General features: G+C 34.3%; 2 protein-coding genes, 1 long non-coding RNA gene and 1 other non-coding gene across 6 annotated transcripts; 3 read left to right on the forward strand and 1 right to left on the reverse strand.

The window, feature by feature from the left end:
• Window positions 1-239: 239 nt before the first annotated feature.
• Window positions 240-1,365, forward strand: LOC106407898. The gene has a single exon (XM_048763791.1). It carries the CDS (start codon window positions 779-781, stop codon window positions 1,127-1,129), a length of 351 nt encoding a protein of 116 aa, XP_048619748.1. The 5' UTR covers window positions 240-778; the 3' UTR covers window positions 1,130-1,365.
• A 659-nt stretch (window positions 1,366-2,024) lies between these two features.
• LOC125590329 lies at window positions 2,025-3,345 on the forward strand. Its single transcript, XR_007326639.1, has 3 exons — window positions 2,025-2,563; window positions 2,661-2,995; window positions 3,070-3,345. It is a non-coding gene; the product is annotated as an uncharacterized LOC125590329 (long non-coding RNA).
• Window positions 3,346-7,934: 4,589 nt separating this feature from the next.
• On the reverse strand, window positions 7,935-8,006 carry TRNAP-UGG. Its single transcript has one exon. It is a non-coding gene; the product is annotated as a tRNA-Pro (tRNA).
• Window positions 8,007-8,014: 8 nt separating this feature from the next.
• On the forward strand, window positions 8,015-11,558 carry LOC106407346 (tRNA pseudouridine synthase Pus10). 3 transcript variants are annotated; one of them, XM_013848201.3, is made up of 15 exons: window positions 8,015-8,210; window positions 8,303-8,619; window positions 8,699-8,807; window positions 8,907-9,018; window positions 9,470-9,570; window positions 9,677-9,748; window positions 9,891-9,959; window positions 10,038-10,118; window positions 10,198-10,317; window positions 10,399-10,473; window positions 10,590-10,670; window positions 10,820-10,893; window positions 10,968-11,028; window positions 11,111-11,166; window positions 11,256-11,558. In XM_013848201.3, exons 1-15 carry the CDS (start codon window positions 8,115-8,117, stop codon window positions 11,329-11,331), a joined length of 1,500 nt encoding a protein of 499 aa, XP_013703655.1. In that variant the 5' UTR covers window positions 8,015-8,114; the 3' UTR covers window positions 11,332-11,558. The 3 variants fall into 3 exon arrangements, with proteins under 3 accessions (XP_013703655.1, XP_013703656.1, XP_013703657.1); XM_013848202.3 differs by having other exon boundaries at window positions 9,488-9,570; XM_013848203.3 differs by having other exon boundaries at window positions 9,524-9,570.
• Window positions 11,559-14,577: the final 3,019 nt, after the last annotated feature.

Genomic DNA, 14,577 nt, shown 5'->3' on the forward strand with positions numbered 1-14,577 from the left:
AGAACTCCTAGTATATTTGGGTATTACAGTGTCATACTCCTAGTCTCCTATCCACATGATATAATCGTATTAGCAATAGTTTCAAATGATGATATCCATAAGAGTGGAAAAAAATGTAAAAAACAAATACTTAATTCTAAGACCTTTCAGCATGTCCCATCTGGCTTCTTGAGATTTTGCCCCACAAAAAATTCTCATAAATTATTTTTCAAGATGAATCACTGTCAAAGACTCAAAACTGATTAGGAACAAAGAGTAATACCGACATAATTTTGAAAGAAACTATGATAAAATAAATAAGACAAAGAGTGTAGCAATCAGACATCAGCGTTTTAATGAATGTTTCATAATTATATTTATATTTGTTTGAAAATATTATAGCCATTTGTTCCACTATGAACTCCAGTCGTATCAACTTGTTCCTATATTTAAAAGAAAAAATTCTATGGTGTCTTTGATGGTTATTTCAACAACAAAAATCAAAGAAGTTGTAGTCTTGTAGATATCAACGGAGAGTAGGTATATTACAAACGTGCTGCGTTCAACATATTTCTCCAATCCAGCTTTAGTGAATTAAATCTGAGGGGGGTTTGTCTGGCATCTTGAAACCTTCCAACTCGATCAGAGGCTAACAGTTGAGAAAAGGACTAAAATCTTATTGGGCCTGTTGGGATTCAAAAGCCTAAATCTTTAGAAAACCCTTTCTCTCTCTCTTCGATTAGCCCCCCCCCCCCCCCCCCCCCCCCCCCCGGCGTATCTCTCGTTCATTTGATACACAATGGCTTCGTCTGCACCGCAGGGATCTATTGATCCTCTCACCGGTAAAGATCCGGCGAAAGCGTTGACCGCCGTAGCGTCTGGATTTTTCGAGAATGTGAAGAAAAACAAGCAAAGCTTCTTCCAGTTCGCCGCCATGACTGGGATCTTGCTTCTGAGCTTCCGATCCGTAAGCCAGAAGTACCGAATCCACGATCTGGAGGAAGACACGGCTGTTCTCAAGAAGGAGAGCGATACTTTGACGGATCGTATGAGTAAAATCAAGAGCGAGCTTCTGCATCAAGCGTCCATCGACTCTTCCGGCGTCTTTGCTGCTCGACTCCGTCTACTTTTCGGCGAGGATAAAAAGTGACCGGAGATTGAATTTAGTTTGAAGTCAACGAGGTTACGGTCATGCGATGTTATGTTATAGGTCTATACAGATGTCTCTGTCTTTGTCAGGAATTTAGCGAATGAATAAGTACGGTTTGCAAGGTGATGTGATTCAGACAATGGAGTATCGTTTTGATTTTGTGTGAAATCGTGCTTGGTGTTTATGTTTATGAACGGTTAGGTTTTGCAGATTTGTATGAGGCATTTCATCGAACACTTTAACTGCGTTTTGGACTTGAGAAATTTTTATACTATTGGGTATCTATATATAATAGCAAACCTAATTTTGTTTTCCTATGACATCAGCATTTTTTTATAGGAAAAAAAAAAGTTTGATCTAACGTTTGAGTTTATCCCTCTTTTGATACGGGAACCTTTTCTCTGATCGACACACCTTTTTACGGTGACCTCTTTTGATACGGGAACGACGCACCTTTTAAACTGATTATTAGATTGAAGTATTGGTTAGAGTCGTTATTTTTTTTCTGAGAACGCTTCTCAATCGAAGTCCCAAGGAAAAGCTTTGGTTCCTCATCATGCTCTGCTCTAATCGGCCAACTCGACGGCTACAATTGATTTCTAATATATTTCGCCGCGAATCTAAACCGCCACCACCGTCTTCATTGATGATGAGACTGACGTTATAAAGTTGATGAGAGAGAAGAGCAAGAAGTAGAAGAAGAAAGTTGTTGCAGTGACAACGCTGCCATGGATGGAATTGAAAAGCTCAATTTCGAGAAAATAAGATACGGAGGATAGATCATGTCATCTGATGTTGAGGCTCAACTACGACGCCAATTTGGAAGCTTCGTCTGTTAAATCTTGTGCTGTTTCTTGGGTCGGAAGCAACCGGGGCAGACGTCAAGTGTATGTCTTTCTCTAATCACATTTCTCTTTAGCCATTGAAAATCTGTTTTTTGTTTTCTAAATTAGTTTTATATTAATTTCCCGTAATTGATACTACATTAGAAATTCTGTTATAAGTACTAGATGTAGAGATATGTTTGATTTAACAAAAGTTTCCGAACGTATAGATGAGATGTTTTTAGATGTCAGTGAATATATTATATTGCATAGATGGTAGATGTATACACAAGAGAAGGCGGTTAACTGGTTCAAATTAATTATCCATTCCTTATTTACATATCATTCTTTTTAATCTCTTGCATGTTCTCAACTTCGGTTACATGTTATTTGTCTGATTAGGCTGGTTCCATATCGATGGCAAGAGAATCAAGATATCTAATGAATATTTATACGCTGCAGTCTGAGTAGGCTTGTGAATGTGAATGTGATTGTATTGCAGATCCAGCATCACCCCTGGGACACTACTGATCATCCTTGCTGGTAGGTTCAAGGGCAAGAGAGTTAATTTTTTTTAACCAACTACCCTCTGTTTTTCTTTTTGTGACCGGTGAGTTTTTATAATTCTGCCATGTTCTATTATCCATCTTAAGCATTCACTACTTGTGTCACCTGATATGTTCCTATTTTGTAATTGGCCCTTCAAGATCAATGATTGCCACGTCCTGAAAGTCTCTGATGTTAGCCTCGATAAATATGATGATCAGTATTTTGGAAAGGTAGGCGAGAAGAAGAACAAGAAGGGAGAAGGAGAGTCTCTGATGGAGCCGTGGATTTATATATTTGAATTACAAACACCTAAAGGCAAAATACAAAAAGTGTACTATTTATACTACTCAAGTTTATTGTTTTCTGCTAGGCTTCAATCTCAAGCTCTCCCTTGTACTTCTTCACTTCTTTCCTCTTCCTCTGCGTGTTGCCTTCCTCTCGTGTCCTTACTTATACACTCCAATGTATCAGAGTCTTCGAGGCAGAGAGAGAGGTAAAAATCTTCTTTGGAAAATATATCAACTGTTTTGATGAAAGACATGATACAACTCCTCTCTTCATTCTCAGAAAGTGTCTACACATAGGGAAAAAGACGACCAGATGGCTGTGGACGGAGCTTTGATCAAAGCCATCGAGGTAGTTTCAGAGTTGAATACTTGCCTTTGCGTTACTAGATTTTGCCCTCATGCGCTTGTTTTCTAGATTTTAAAACCTTTTATGAGCATCTTAGGTATATGTGCCCTCATGCGTTACTCTTTTTTTGTTCTTGTCCACATACCAGAGATATTTTGACTTGGTACATTCTATATATCACATTTGGTATAAACAATCCATCTTATTTAATTTGAACTTTGAAGCAATATTTTTCAATAGATAATAATATTGTTATGTTGAAAACTCAGTGAATCTTCAAGTAAACTGGGATGAGAGCACACATAAATGAAATAGCTTTTTCCACAAATATTTTGTTGTAATTAGATAAGATTGATACTGATGTGGACACATATCGACAGAGATGTCAGACAAATTGGGCTAACTACCCGAACTTTACCATTATGTTTTTTTTTTATGCGTAGCTCGGAATTTCAGATAAGCTTATAACCTGAAAGAAATATAGTTACTAATAGATTCGGAACGTCGTGCGTGAGTGAGTTCTACTCTCTCTTACGCCAATTTGCCTTTGTACTTTTACCATTCGAATGATAAAGCTGACTTACACGATGGGAAAAACATTTGTGTCACATGTAAGTTGTGTTCTGAGTTCACCTTTGATTTGAGTTTGCAATTGGAATATATTCAAATATTCTCTGCATCACAACCCATTAGCCATCAACAGACAACCGCGAACAAAAATGAGAACAAAAGATTTGAAGTAATCTCTATTTTATATAACGATTAACGATGTCTCATTTGCTTCTGAAATGACATTCTTTTGGAGTCAACGTGTCATTTGCATCTTTTAATAAATCTGTATATGAAAGTTTCAAATTTTGTTATCGCTTCATAATTCTATTGATATCATCAAGAGATAAATCTCTTTTCAAATGGTTAGGGATGCGTAGGAGGAGATGGAGTGAATCTTTGTGGCCAGCGAGTAATCTGTTTACACGCTTCTTTTTTATTTGTTCTCAACAAGTATATTACTAGGATAATATTTGCGCCTTGCGCATCGTGAGTTTATTCGTATATATTATCGACAATTTTTTTTATATATTTGATCATTTTATTTATATATATATAATAATTTTTGTTGTTATTATATAATTTCATCAATTTTTATTAAAAATTATGGAACTAAACTATAAATTACTATATCATGGGTTGATCGAATTGGACATTAAACAAATTATGACACAAAAACCTTATTTTTTTCACCTAACACATTTTTGAAAAAGTGAACAGTATTGTTTCCACGGTTGAATTATCTTGATCTTTATCTTTCATATGGTTTTGAAAGGTTTCAGATCAACCATCGAATTGATACATGTCATTTTAATGATTTTAGTCGTATGCTTAAGGATAACTTACGTTTTTGTAATTTAAAATCGTTTCAAAAATTCAAAATATAAAATATAAGAAAAATATAACATATAAAAAAAATATAACATATAAGGTTTCTTTATTTTTGTATTTGAAAGTCGTTTTAAAAAAATTAAAATATAACATATAAGGTTTCTTCATTTTTTTTAATTTAAAGTAATTTTTAAAAATTCAAAATATAACATATAAGAAAAAATCTAATTTTATTATTATATGGTTAATGTGATTGTTTAATATTTTTTAATAATATAAAATTAAAAAATAAAGAAAAATGCAAAAAAATTGTTATCAAATCTTTATTATTCATTGTCATTAATTGTTATATATATGTTAATCATATTAGGTAATTCCGTAGCTTTTATTTAAAAAAAAAATACACGCTTCTTATATTTTGGGTTAATATAATGTTCCCTAATAATTGGATTTGAACAAACATTTTTTCAATTGATTTTTAAACTGACACGTAAGCTAAATTGACATCTTAATTAAGTGACACCTAAGCATGGTCTCATTTTAATTAGTACAAAATTAAGGTTACAACTTTTTAAATGATCCTCAATTAATATATAAGGGATTTATAGATTCCGACTTCTTTCGTCTTTGGAATCGTTTTTTTTCATAAGTTTTTGAACTGCAGTTAGTTACAGTATTTTTCAGCTCGAATCTTATTGTGCATTTTCTTATACATTGGTTATAACTCCTAAATTATTTTTCTACTTGAATCAAAAATAATGTCAATAGTTCTTCTTTTATTTGAATGAATGTAAATTTATTTAGTCAAAACCTATATTACATCAAGTGCAGCTGTTTTTTCTAAGTTTACGGAATCAAAGAATGAGTTCTAAAAACCAAAAAATAATGATCCTTCAAGTTGGAGATGAGCCTTGTCTTGTCCGAAACCAAGTAACCAAACTCTCCTCTAGGTACTTTTGACCCCTCCCTTGAAATGATAAAAGCTTGAGTCTAATGGTTTTGTCCACAAATTTGATCAGACAGTTCACATCCCTTGCCTGCTCACCATGCCGACGTGAGTTTCTCTCCCTCCATACCATATGCACTACTGCTTGAAATGTGTATCGCACAAGAAAGTCCTTGGTAGGAGTAAGTCTTGGATTGGAAAAAATTATCAATTATATCACTCCATATGGTTGTGAAGGTATCTTAAAACAGCCTCCCAACAAGAGGCTTCCAAATCTAATCTGATTACCGACAACTAAAGAATAGATGGTGACAGGTCTCTTGAGAATCGTTACACGGCACACATATCGTGTTTATTGCAGAGTTCCATAGCAGCATTCTATCACACGTTTGCAATCTTTGACGCATGACTATCTAAACAAGAAAATCTTCTTTTTCGGTTACATGTTTGTATCTTTTTCCAAATTCTATGATCCTCTCTTCTCTCTTTTCAAACTTGTATACATAAGTAATTATAAATGAGGCAGAATTGTTCAAGAAATGGCCAATTAAGTTTGAAATAGGAACTCTCTTTAAACTGAATTCTAAGGGAGACAAACGCTAGGAGAATAAAAATTTATTAAGTGGTTAAAACAGATAATTATGAATTTATGATGATAGATGTTCCCAGAAACATATGAGTTTAGCTTTACGAACTTTCTATATACAAATAACTATTAGTCTTATTGAGGTATGGTAATTTGGTGTTTCAATTAGCACAGTGGACAGATATCATATTTATATGAATAATCTAATGGTTTTGAAGTTTAATACTTCTATATAAATACTTTAATATGCTGTTTTTCAGTGGAATCCACGTAATGTCATGTGGATGATGTCTGTTACATTCTTTTTTTACCAATTTCAGATTTTCAAAAAGTTTATCCAGATCGTTAGGAAGTTGTAAATGAAGGATTGTTAGGTGAGACAAGACAATTACAAAAGAGTATGGTCCAAAGCAGCCTCAACAACATCCTCAAGTGCATCACTTATCTGTTTGTGTCTGAGTAGGTTAGTTTGGACTCGAAAAAAGAAGTGGAGAGACCTCAGAGGTAAGTTTCTTTGGAGAACTTGGTATTCCTATTGTTATATATAAGTAATTAGAAGAACAAACATAATCTGAAAATTACAACTTGTACAACATATTATCCCAAATTCAAATTTCAGAATACCCTTAAAACAAAATTTTGATAAACAACTTAACTGTATTACATCTAAATAATTTGAAAAGTTTTGATATAATATAAAATTTTTTTGTCTTATCATATAAAGAAATTTTGTGTAACCTAATACTTGACAAAGATCGAAATTCATTGATTTATTTTCTTTCATTTCAATGTATTTTAAAATTTAGTGTTGTTTAAAATATCAGCATTTTTGTTAAATGTTTCAAGATTCAACAATCTTTATACAGCTTGACTGAACAGTTTTATTTTACAAAATTGACATGTATTTAAAATAAAAAATAAAACAAAATTATTATTTTTATATTTTGTACGTGTATAATATACTCCTTTTGTTTTTAATATTTGACGGTTTGGAAAAAAATGTTTCAAATTAGATGATGTTTTCAATTTCTAATGAAAAAACTATTATTTTTTTTATGTTAGGCTTTATGTATTTTGCAGTTAGGTTTTTCTATTGGTCAGACTATGGTTAAGTATAACTATTATTAATATTTTTGTGTAGAAAATTTACATATTAAATATTTTTTAGACGTTATATACCATCCTAAAACATCATCTAATAAAAACGAAAAGAATAATTAGCAAAACATGTGTGTGATAAAAAAATAGATTTAATAAATATGTAAACTAAATGAAAAATTATTATGTTAAGATAAATTAATTGTTAAATAGATTTTTTATTAATATCAAATCATTTAAATTTGACCGTAAAGAATTTAATTGTCCGCGCGAATGCGCGGATTTGTTTCCTAGTATATTTAACGTCAAACCCAACTGCAATAAGTATAATTCAATTCCGGAACTGGAAACTAGATTTGAAAGTGTCACGTGACTGTTTGGTAATTTCACCAGTCGATTCAATGTCATATGGTGAAATTGAGTATATGATATGCAATTTGAGGTAAGGTTTGATTCCAGTTAGGTAATTAATCCGATGATCATTCCTTTTTCATTGAGGAGATCGTTTGTTGAATTATATAAACGTATATAGTAGACTACATTTGTTCTCTTTATGTAAAACATTTGAACGATCATCGATTTTGGCTGTGGTAGAAAAAAAAGAAGTTAATTAACCTGGAATCCTGGATGGGGGTAATAATGGTTTATGTAGTTCCGGGGATCATTTTTGGGGCCTAACCGTAATTTCGGCATTTTACTTCTAATCGTGCGTACTTCGCAGGTCTAAACTTTAGGCAATCAATCGCCTGAGTGTAAAAAGTAAAAACACAAGGAAGAAAACAAAAAGAGGGGGCGTTCCGAGAATCGAACTCGGGACCTCTCGCACCCAAAGCGAGAATCATACCACTAGACCAAACGCCCTCGTTGTTAGTTTTCTCGAATTGTGCTATCTAACCAATCCGCTAGTAACTCTCCTTAAATTCACTGCTTCATTGCTAGAAGCAGCCTTCTCCGATTATTCGAAGAACAATGTCCGACGAATCAAAACCCACGCCCGGCGGTTTGCTCAACGAAGCAGCTCGATCTCTTCATCCCAGTGCTGTGAAAGATCTGCTATCTCTCGGGGTCCGTAAACCTTGTCTCTTCCTCTCACTAGCTTTTAGGGTTCCTCTTTCCAATTAGTTTATCGAGCCAGTGTGTCTTCTTTGCCCTCTTAGGTCTGCGAGAGATGTATTCTCCGATTGGTAACCGTCACGGCGACTTTCGATTCCGATTTGGCGACAGTGTCGTCATCAACTCTTCGGGGCTGGCTAGGCTCCGGAGTCGAGGAAGCTGCGTCACCGGAGCCGAGCATCTGCATTGTTTGTTTAGGTGTATTGCAGTTCGTTTTCTCCGATGCCAAACAGACGCTGGTGAAATCGGATCACGTCGCATGGATCACGGACTTGGTGAAGCAGCAAGGTCACGAGTTCGATTCCTTTGTCCTTGAAGTCTCTTTGCCATCGACTATCTCGGAGAATGAGCGTGCTGTCTTGTAAGCTTCACCACCTAGAAAGTATATATCTTTTATTTATTTTTTTGCTTAAATGTTGATGTTTCTACCATTGGTGTAGGTTATACCTTAAAGGAAAGTATAGCGATGAAGCTTGGCTGCAGAGTGAAAAAGTTTCTGTAAAGGATGCACTGAAAGTTTTAGTCTTGGATCCACTTAGAGCTTCTTTGGTGAGTCCGTGTTCTGTTTTATAAAGCTGTTCACCTATGCTTCTGTTGCTTTGTGTTTTATCCAACAGATTGAAATTTCTGCATGTCGTCCTTTTGCAGGGCGCTAAATCAGATTCAAGCTCTTTTCACATCCGTTTGACATACTCTCAGGCATCAGATGAGGCTCAAGGCTTGTCTGAAACAAAGCATGAAAGAAAGAAGAGGAAAACAGGTAGGTCGATGTCGACACTGTACAATCACTCATTTCTTGGTTGATTTTGTTTTTTTTAGCTCCTCGTTGTTCATCTGTGAGAATTGACTCATTTTGCATACATTATAACTTGAAATGTCACCCATAACTGTAATCTTTAAGGAGATTGTTGGTTAAAAATTAGTTGACCTTTATTTGTAAATTCTTCTATGGTTATGTCACAAGACTTTTTGAGCTTTATGTTAATGTCCAGTGAGGTAATGTGCATTTTATGCCGGCCTCTTTATCTGCGCGACTTTATTCTCTTGAATAGCTGTTATATTTTCAAATAATAAATACATATATATATATATATATACATAGCTATTTGTTCAATCTTGTCTACCATTGCCTGCCCCATGTCTTCTTATGACGGTTTATTCATTTTTGGACTTTCTGGTCATCTACATCAGTTCCTACTGTTTATATACAGATATCCCAACACTTGCAGATTTTTCAAGTGCTATATTTCATGTATTTTATGCAGACGAAGAGAATGGATCAAACTGTATGTCCGAGAATCCGTTTAAAAAGGTAATTGTTTGCATGTTTAACCCTAGATTTATGTTGGATAAGAACTTTTGTTGTCTGCGTTATTTGGCTTTCAAGAACTCATGTTCTCTACCTTCTTTATTACCAGGTTTCTGAACCATGCATCTTGTCAGTTCATTGCAACAAGATGCCTATCTTTTTTGGTGGCAGATACTTTAAGGTAAGTCAATGTTTTCAAGTTCTAGCCATTTCATTTTTGTGGAAATTGTAGTTCGGTAGCAAATGGATTCACATATGACCCAAGCAGAACGTTTACCTCTTGTTGACGATCTGTTTCAACTGATGGTTGTTTTTCTTTGTAGTACTCCAGAAATGTGAGTCAATCAAGATGGATTATTGATGATGAAAGAATGGGTGAAGCGTCTGTTGAGGTAGTACACTTTGTGGTTATCTGGATATGTATAAAGACAAGATGTGACTTAAGAGATCATTATATATTTTTTTTTCAGGAGATAATTGGTGGAAGTATTCTTCCAGCATGCCTCGGGGATTCCTACAAGTTCCATGCTGCTGGCAGAGAAGATATTGATGTTAGAAAAAAATCCCTTTTCCGATTACATATTCGAATTCACCAAGTTTTTGCTGATAATATGAAAGAGCTCTGTTCAGGTACGGATGTTGGGATCAGGTAGACCTTTCTTAATCGAGGTTCAGAACTCCCGCAAATGTCCATCTCAGCAATCGTTGACGGAAATTGAAGAAAAGATAAACAATTCAGAGAAAAAACTAGTAAGGCCATTGAATACATAGGTTGTATCAGTTGATAATGTTGTTTGTTTGAAAGCTTACAAGCAGTATTTTTGGCTGCAGGTTGGAGTTAAAGATCTTAAATTCATCGGAAGTGAGTGTTGGGCAATGATGCGTGAAGGAGAAGCAGAGAAACAGGTCAGTTTTGTTTAATCCTATCGAAATATTTCTATCTTAACTCAATTAATAGTTCAGTTACAAGTGTAATGAAGACTATTAAACCAACTGCTCCGATGTTTTCTATAATATTGCAGAAGCAATATGCTGCACTTGTATGGATTTCTCGTCCACTTGAAGAGGAAGATTGCAACTCAGTTTCTTCCATGAAAGAATTGGTGAGTCACACTTGGTTTCTCTTTGCCCTACTTTTATTTTTCTTTGTAGCGAAGTATGTATCTTCGGATCATACTAGAAGTCAACATGTCTGTCCTCAAAAACACTGTTCTTTGTCTTCTTGAACTTCTTATATATTATGTCACTGCAGAAAATCTTGCAGAAGACACCAATAAGAGTGCTTCACCGACGAAGTCAACTGGAACGTGAAAGGACTATACACTGGTTAGTGATGATCTTTCTTGAATTTTAGCTTCTTCTTTTTAGTAATAGTCTGTCTTTGTGGTTTCAATCCTCAGGATGAAAGTCGAAAAGATAAAAGGAAACGCTCACTACTTTCTATTGCATCTATGCACTCAGGTTGCAACATCTTCTACACTCATCTCATTATAGTTATCATAAATTAAAAATAATTGCAAATTTTAATTTTTCAATAATGCAGGCTGGAACATACATCAAAGAGTTTGTTCATGGAGATCTTGGTCGTACCACTCCCAGGTATGGTAAAAAACAGAACCTCCAGTAGTTTGGCTTAAGAAGAATAGCATTGAACCATATTAACTGCATTTATTTCATTTTGGTTACAGCATGGGATCAATTTTAGGTTGCAGGGCGGAGATTATTCAACTAGATGTGACTGATGTGAAAATGGGCGATTCTTGAAGGCCCGAGTAACAATCCATAAGCTCTCTTTTTTTTTTTGTAGTTTTGATTCCTTTTTTTTTGTCATCTGGAGATTATATTAAACATAAAAACAACAATTCTTACAAACCAGAGCCGGCAAGGAATACATTCCTTCCAGAGCCATAAGCCGGCGAGGTAACATGTACCACCCGGAGCCAAAAGATGGATACAACACAAACCCATTAAAAACTAACAAAGGCACGAAGTCGAGAGGCAGATGAGTAAAACAGAACTTCAGGAAAGGAGTGCTCCACCTTGCGCTCAAAGACGAGCTTACCGAAATAGAACTCATCAACCATTAACACAATATGAGAGGAGCAGCGAGATAGACTAGATGCACACGAACATCACCAAACATATAAACTGAATCGAGAGAGGTTAGAATCTTTAACCGTCGCTGTAAACACCCTTCAATCCCAACTAAGTCTCTCCATTGGACCTTGAGTGTGCTCTCCACGCGCTTCATACGCACCATCACCCCACAGCGAAGCCTATAAAGTTTTCCGGAAAACGTCTTATTCACACAGCCGGTAACTGGATAATAACCACTCCAAATCCATGACAATCACGATCAAGACGACGCCAATCGACCGACAATGAATCAATCGCTCCGATATACATCTATCTCCTTCCGATCCTCTCAAAACTAAGGTTGAACCGTGAACATACTGCAACATGTCCTGCTCCCAGCAGCGACACTGCACCGTCAACAGATCCTCAATCTAACATATGGCGCCAGACTCACCACATAACCCAACTCTCCGGACGAAAACTGAACCTGACCTACCATCAAAACGAGATACACCCCACAAGCAAGGAAACCAGATCGGAGGAAACAACGATAAGGCGCAACAAATTTAACAATCCAAACCCTAGCTACCATAGGTAGCCTACCATAACCATCGAATCCTCACTAAAACCTCAACCAATTCTCGATAAACCGCAAGGGAGAAAGGAGAAGACTTATCCAAAGCGTGAAGCTAGGTCGCGTTGTGGTGATAGGGAGTCACAGTAACATCCAGATCTGCACATCACGACCCATGACAGAAACAAAAGACAAGACCAAAGCTAGAAGACGACTAGGCGAATCCATCCCCGGTGGCGGTGAGAAATACTGCCCACCGAGGAGGGAGATCGGGAGAAAACTACCTGCTCCGCTCTTTATGTCGCAGAGGAGAGGCGCTCAGAGGCTTAACTTTTTTGTAGTTTTGATTCCTAGAAAAGTATATATTTTTCCCATAATTTAATAGTAATTTATTGGATTTTGATCTTTAGAATAAAGAATTACTTAGTAATAACATTATAACGTGGAATCAGTATGTGATTCTGTTAGATCTAAATTAGTTTTTTTTTATCGAAAACATTATCTTAGTGTATAAACATGGTTGTGTTAGCTGAACACAGCTCATGAAGTATAACTGTAATGATCACTGCCGGCTAAAAAACGTTATACAGTAAGCAGTGGTTCTCTCTCACTCTCCCTCCCAAGACGCAAGAAGAAACTGATCTCTCCAATTCAAGTCAAATTTGGATGACCATGAAGCATCCACCATATCATTTGATTTGCCAATCTGTTGCAACTTAAAAACTTTACTCAAAATTAAACTGAAAAAATCATATATTTTAAATTTTTTGTTCTTTTACAATCTTCTGTTGTGGACGTCCTACTCCATGCCTGGCTTTTAAAGACATTTCTAAACTAAGAAAGATTGAAGCTTTGTAAAGCTTTATTGATGCAAAATATGAATAGCTCAAAGGAGCTTTATTATGCAAATGAAAGTAAAGAAACTAGAAGAGATTGAGTTTGTCACCAAGAACAAAGAGATTTACGAAATGATATTGATATTCCAAAAGTTGGGGTTTTCATTACATAGCATGACTATTTATATTGGAATTCATGTGGCAAACCCTAGTTACATGGGCTAATGAACTGCTCACAAGATATAAAATGGGCTTTCAATTGGATCTTCTAATAGCTTTAACTTGAATTCGAGCAATTTTAGGGTTCGTCTGAGTATAGGTTTCGCCTCTAGGGTTATGTATACTGTATACACATGTTATCTCGTGGTAACTGACATTGCCTGGCTTTAACTTTAATAGGAGACTAATATAACTGAGCATGTACGACCATACAATATACCATTTTCCACCAACTTGATCATTTTGTTAAGAAAGTTTGTTGTCTTGTTTTTATTCTATGTTTGAGAATATCCTATATTTTTATATATTAAAACAGAAGTCACAACCTTGATTCATGTGTAATTTTTTTTTAAAAATGGACCTATTCTTAGAAAATCATGTTACATTTAATCTCTAATCTTATCATTTAAATTTTGGGCATACCATAAATTTTTATTGGGCTATAAATAATTGGATTTAAACAATAGATGATCCATTTGATTTATAGATAGTATAAATTAAATAGATATAATTTAATGTTCTAATAATATACCTCCATATGTTAATTATTTAAACATTTGTCGATGTTAACTTTTAAAATTATAAATATTTTTTTTAAATAACAAAAATCATATTATCTAACAATAATTAATCTTTACTACCTTAAACCAATGAAAACAAATTAACTATATCGTTTATTTTAAAAATTAAACAAAAACTAAATGTTTAATTATTTACTCGATAATATAAATCTATGAAGCGAAAAGTTTAATTTTTTAAAAAATTTCTAAATTTGTGAAATGTTACAATATTTTTGAATATGACAATAAAATAATATTTTACTAATATATATATATTTATAGTTACGATTTTAATAATGAAATAATAATCCAAAAATATATATATAGAAAAAAATATAAATACATGTGAAAGTTTTAAATTATTTATTCAATGAAAAAATATACCGTATGCTTATTATGTTTTAAAAATTGATAGACACATATATATTATAATATATACCAATTTAGAATTGAAAACAAAATGTTTATATAAAAATAAAATAAAACAAAAATCTGCGCGTAGTACATTATTATAGCTTCTGTACGTTATGTCAACACCAATCATTTCTCTTATATACATAGATACAAAGTGTCAAGAAAATATGGAAGATAAATGCTATACTAAAAGTCTGTAAAAATCAGATTTTATTTGCAGAAAAGCTAACATCCCCCCTATGTATTAAACTTGCAAACGGGTAGGGCTGGACACAATCGTATATCCGGATTTTTGAAGGTATTTGTGATTTACTTCGTATGTTACGGATAT

This window comes from Brassica napus, chromosome C7 (assembly GCF_020379485.1).
Source record: "Brassica napus cultivar Da-Ae chromosome C7, Da-Ae, whole genome shotgun sequence".
Classification (NCBI taxonomy): domain Eukaryota; kingdom Viridiplantae; phylum Streptophyta; class Magnoliopsida; order Brassicales; family Brassicaceae; genus Brassica; species Brassica napus.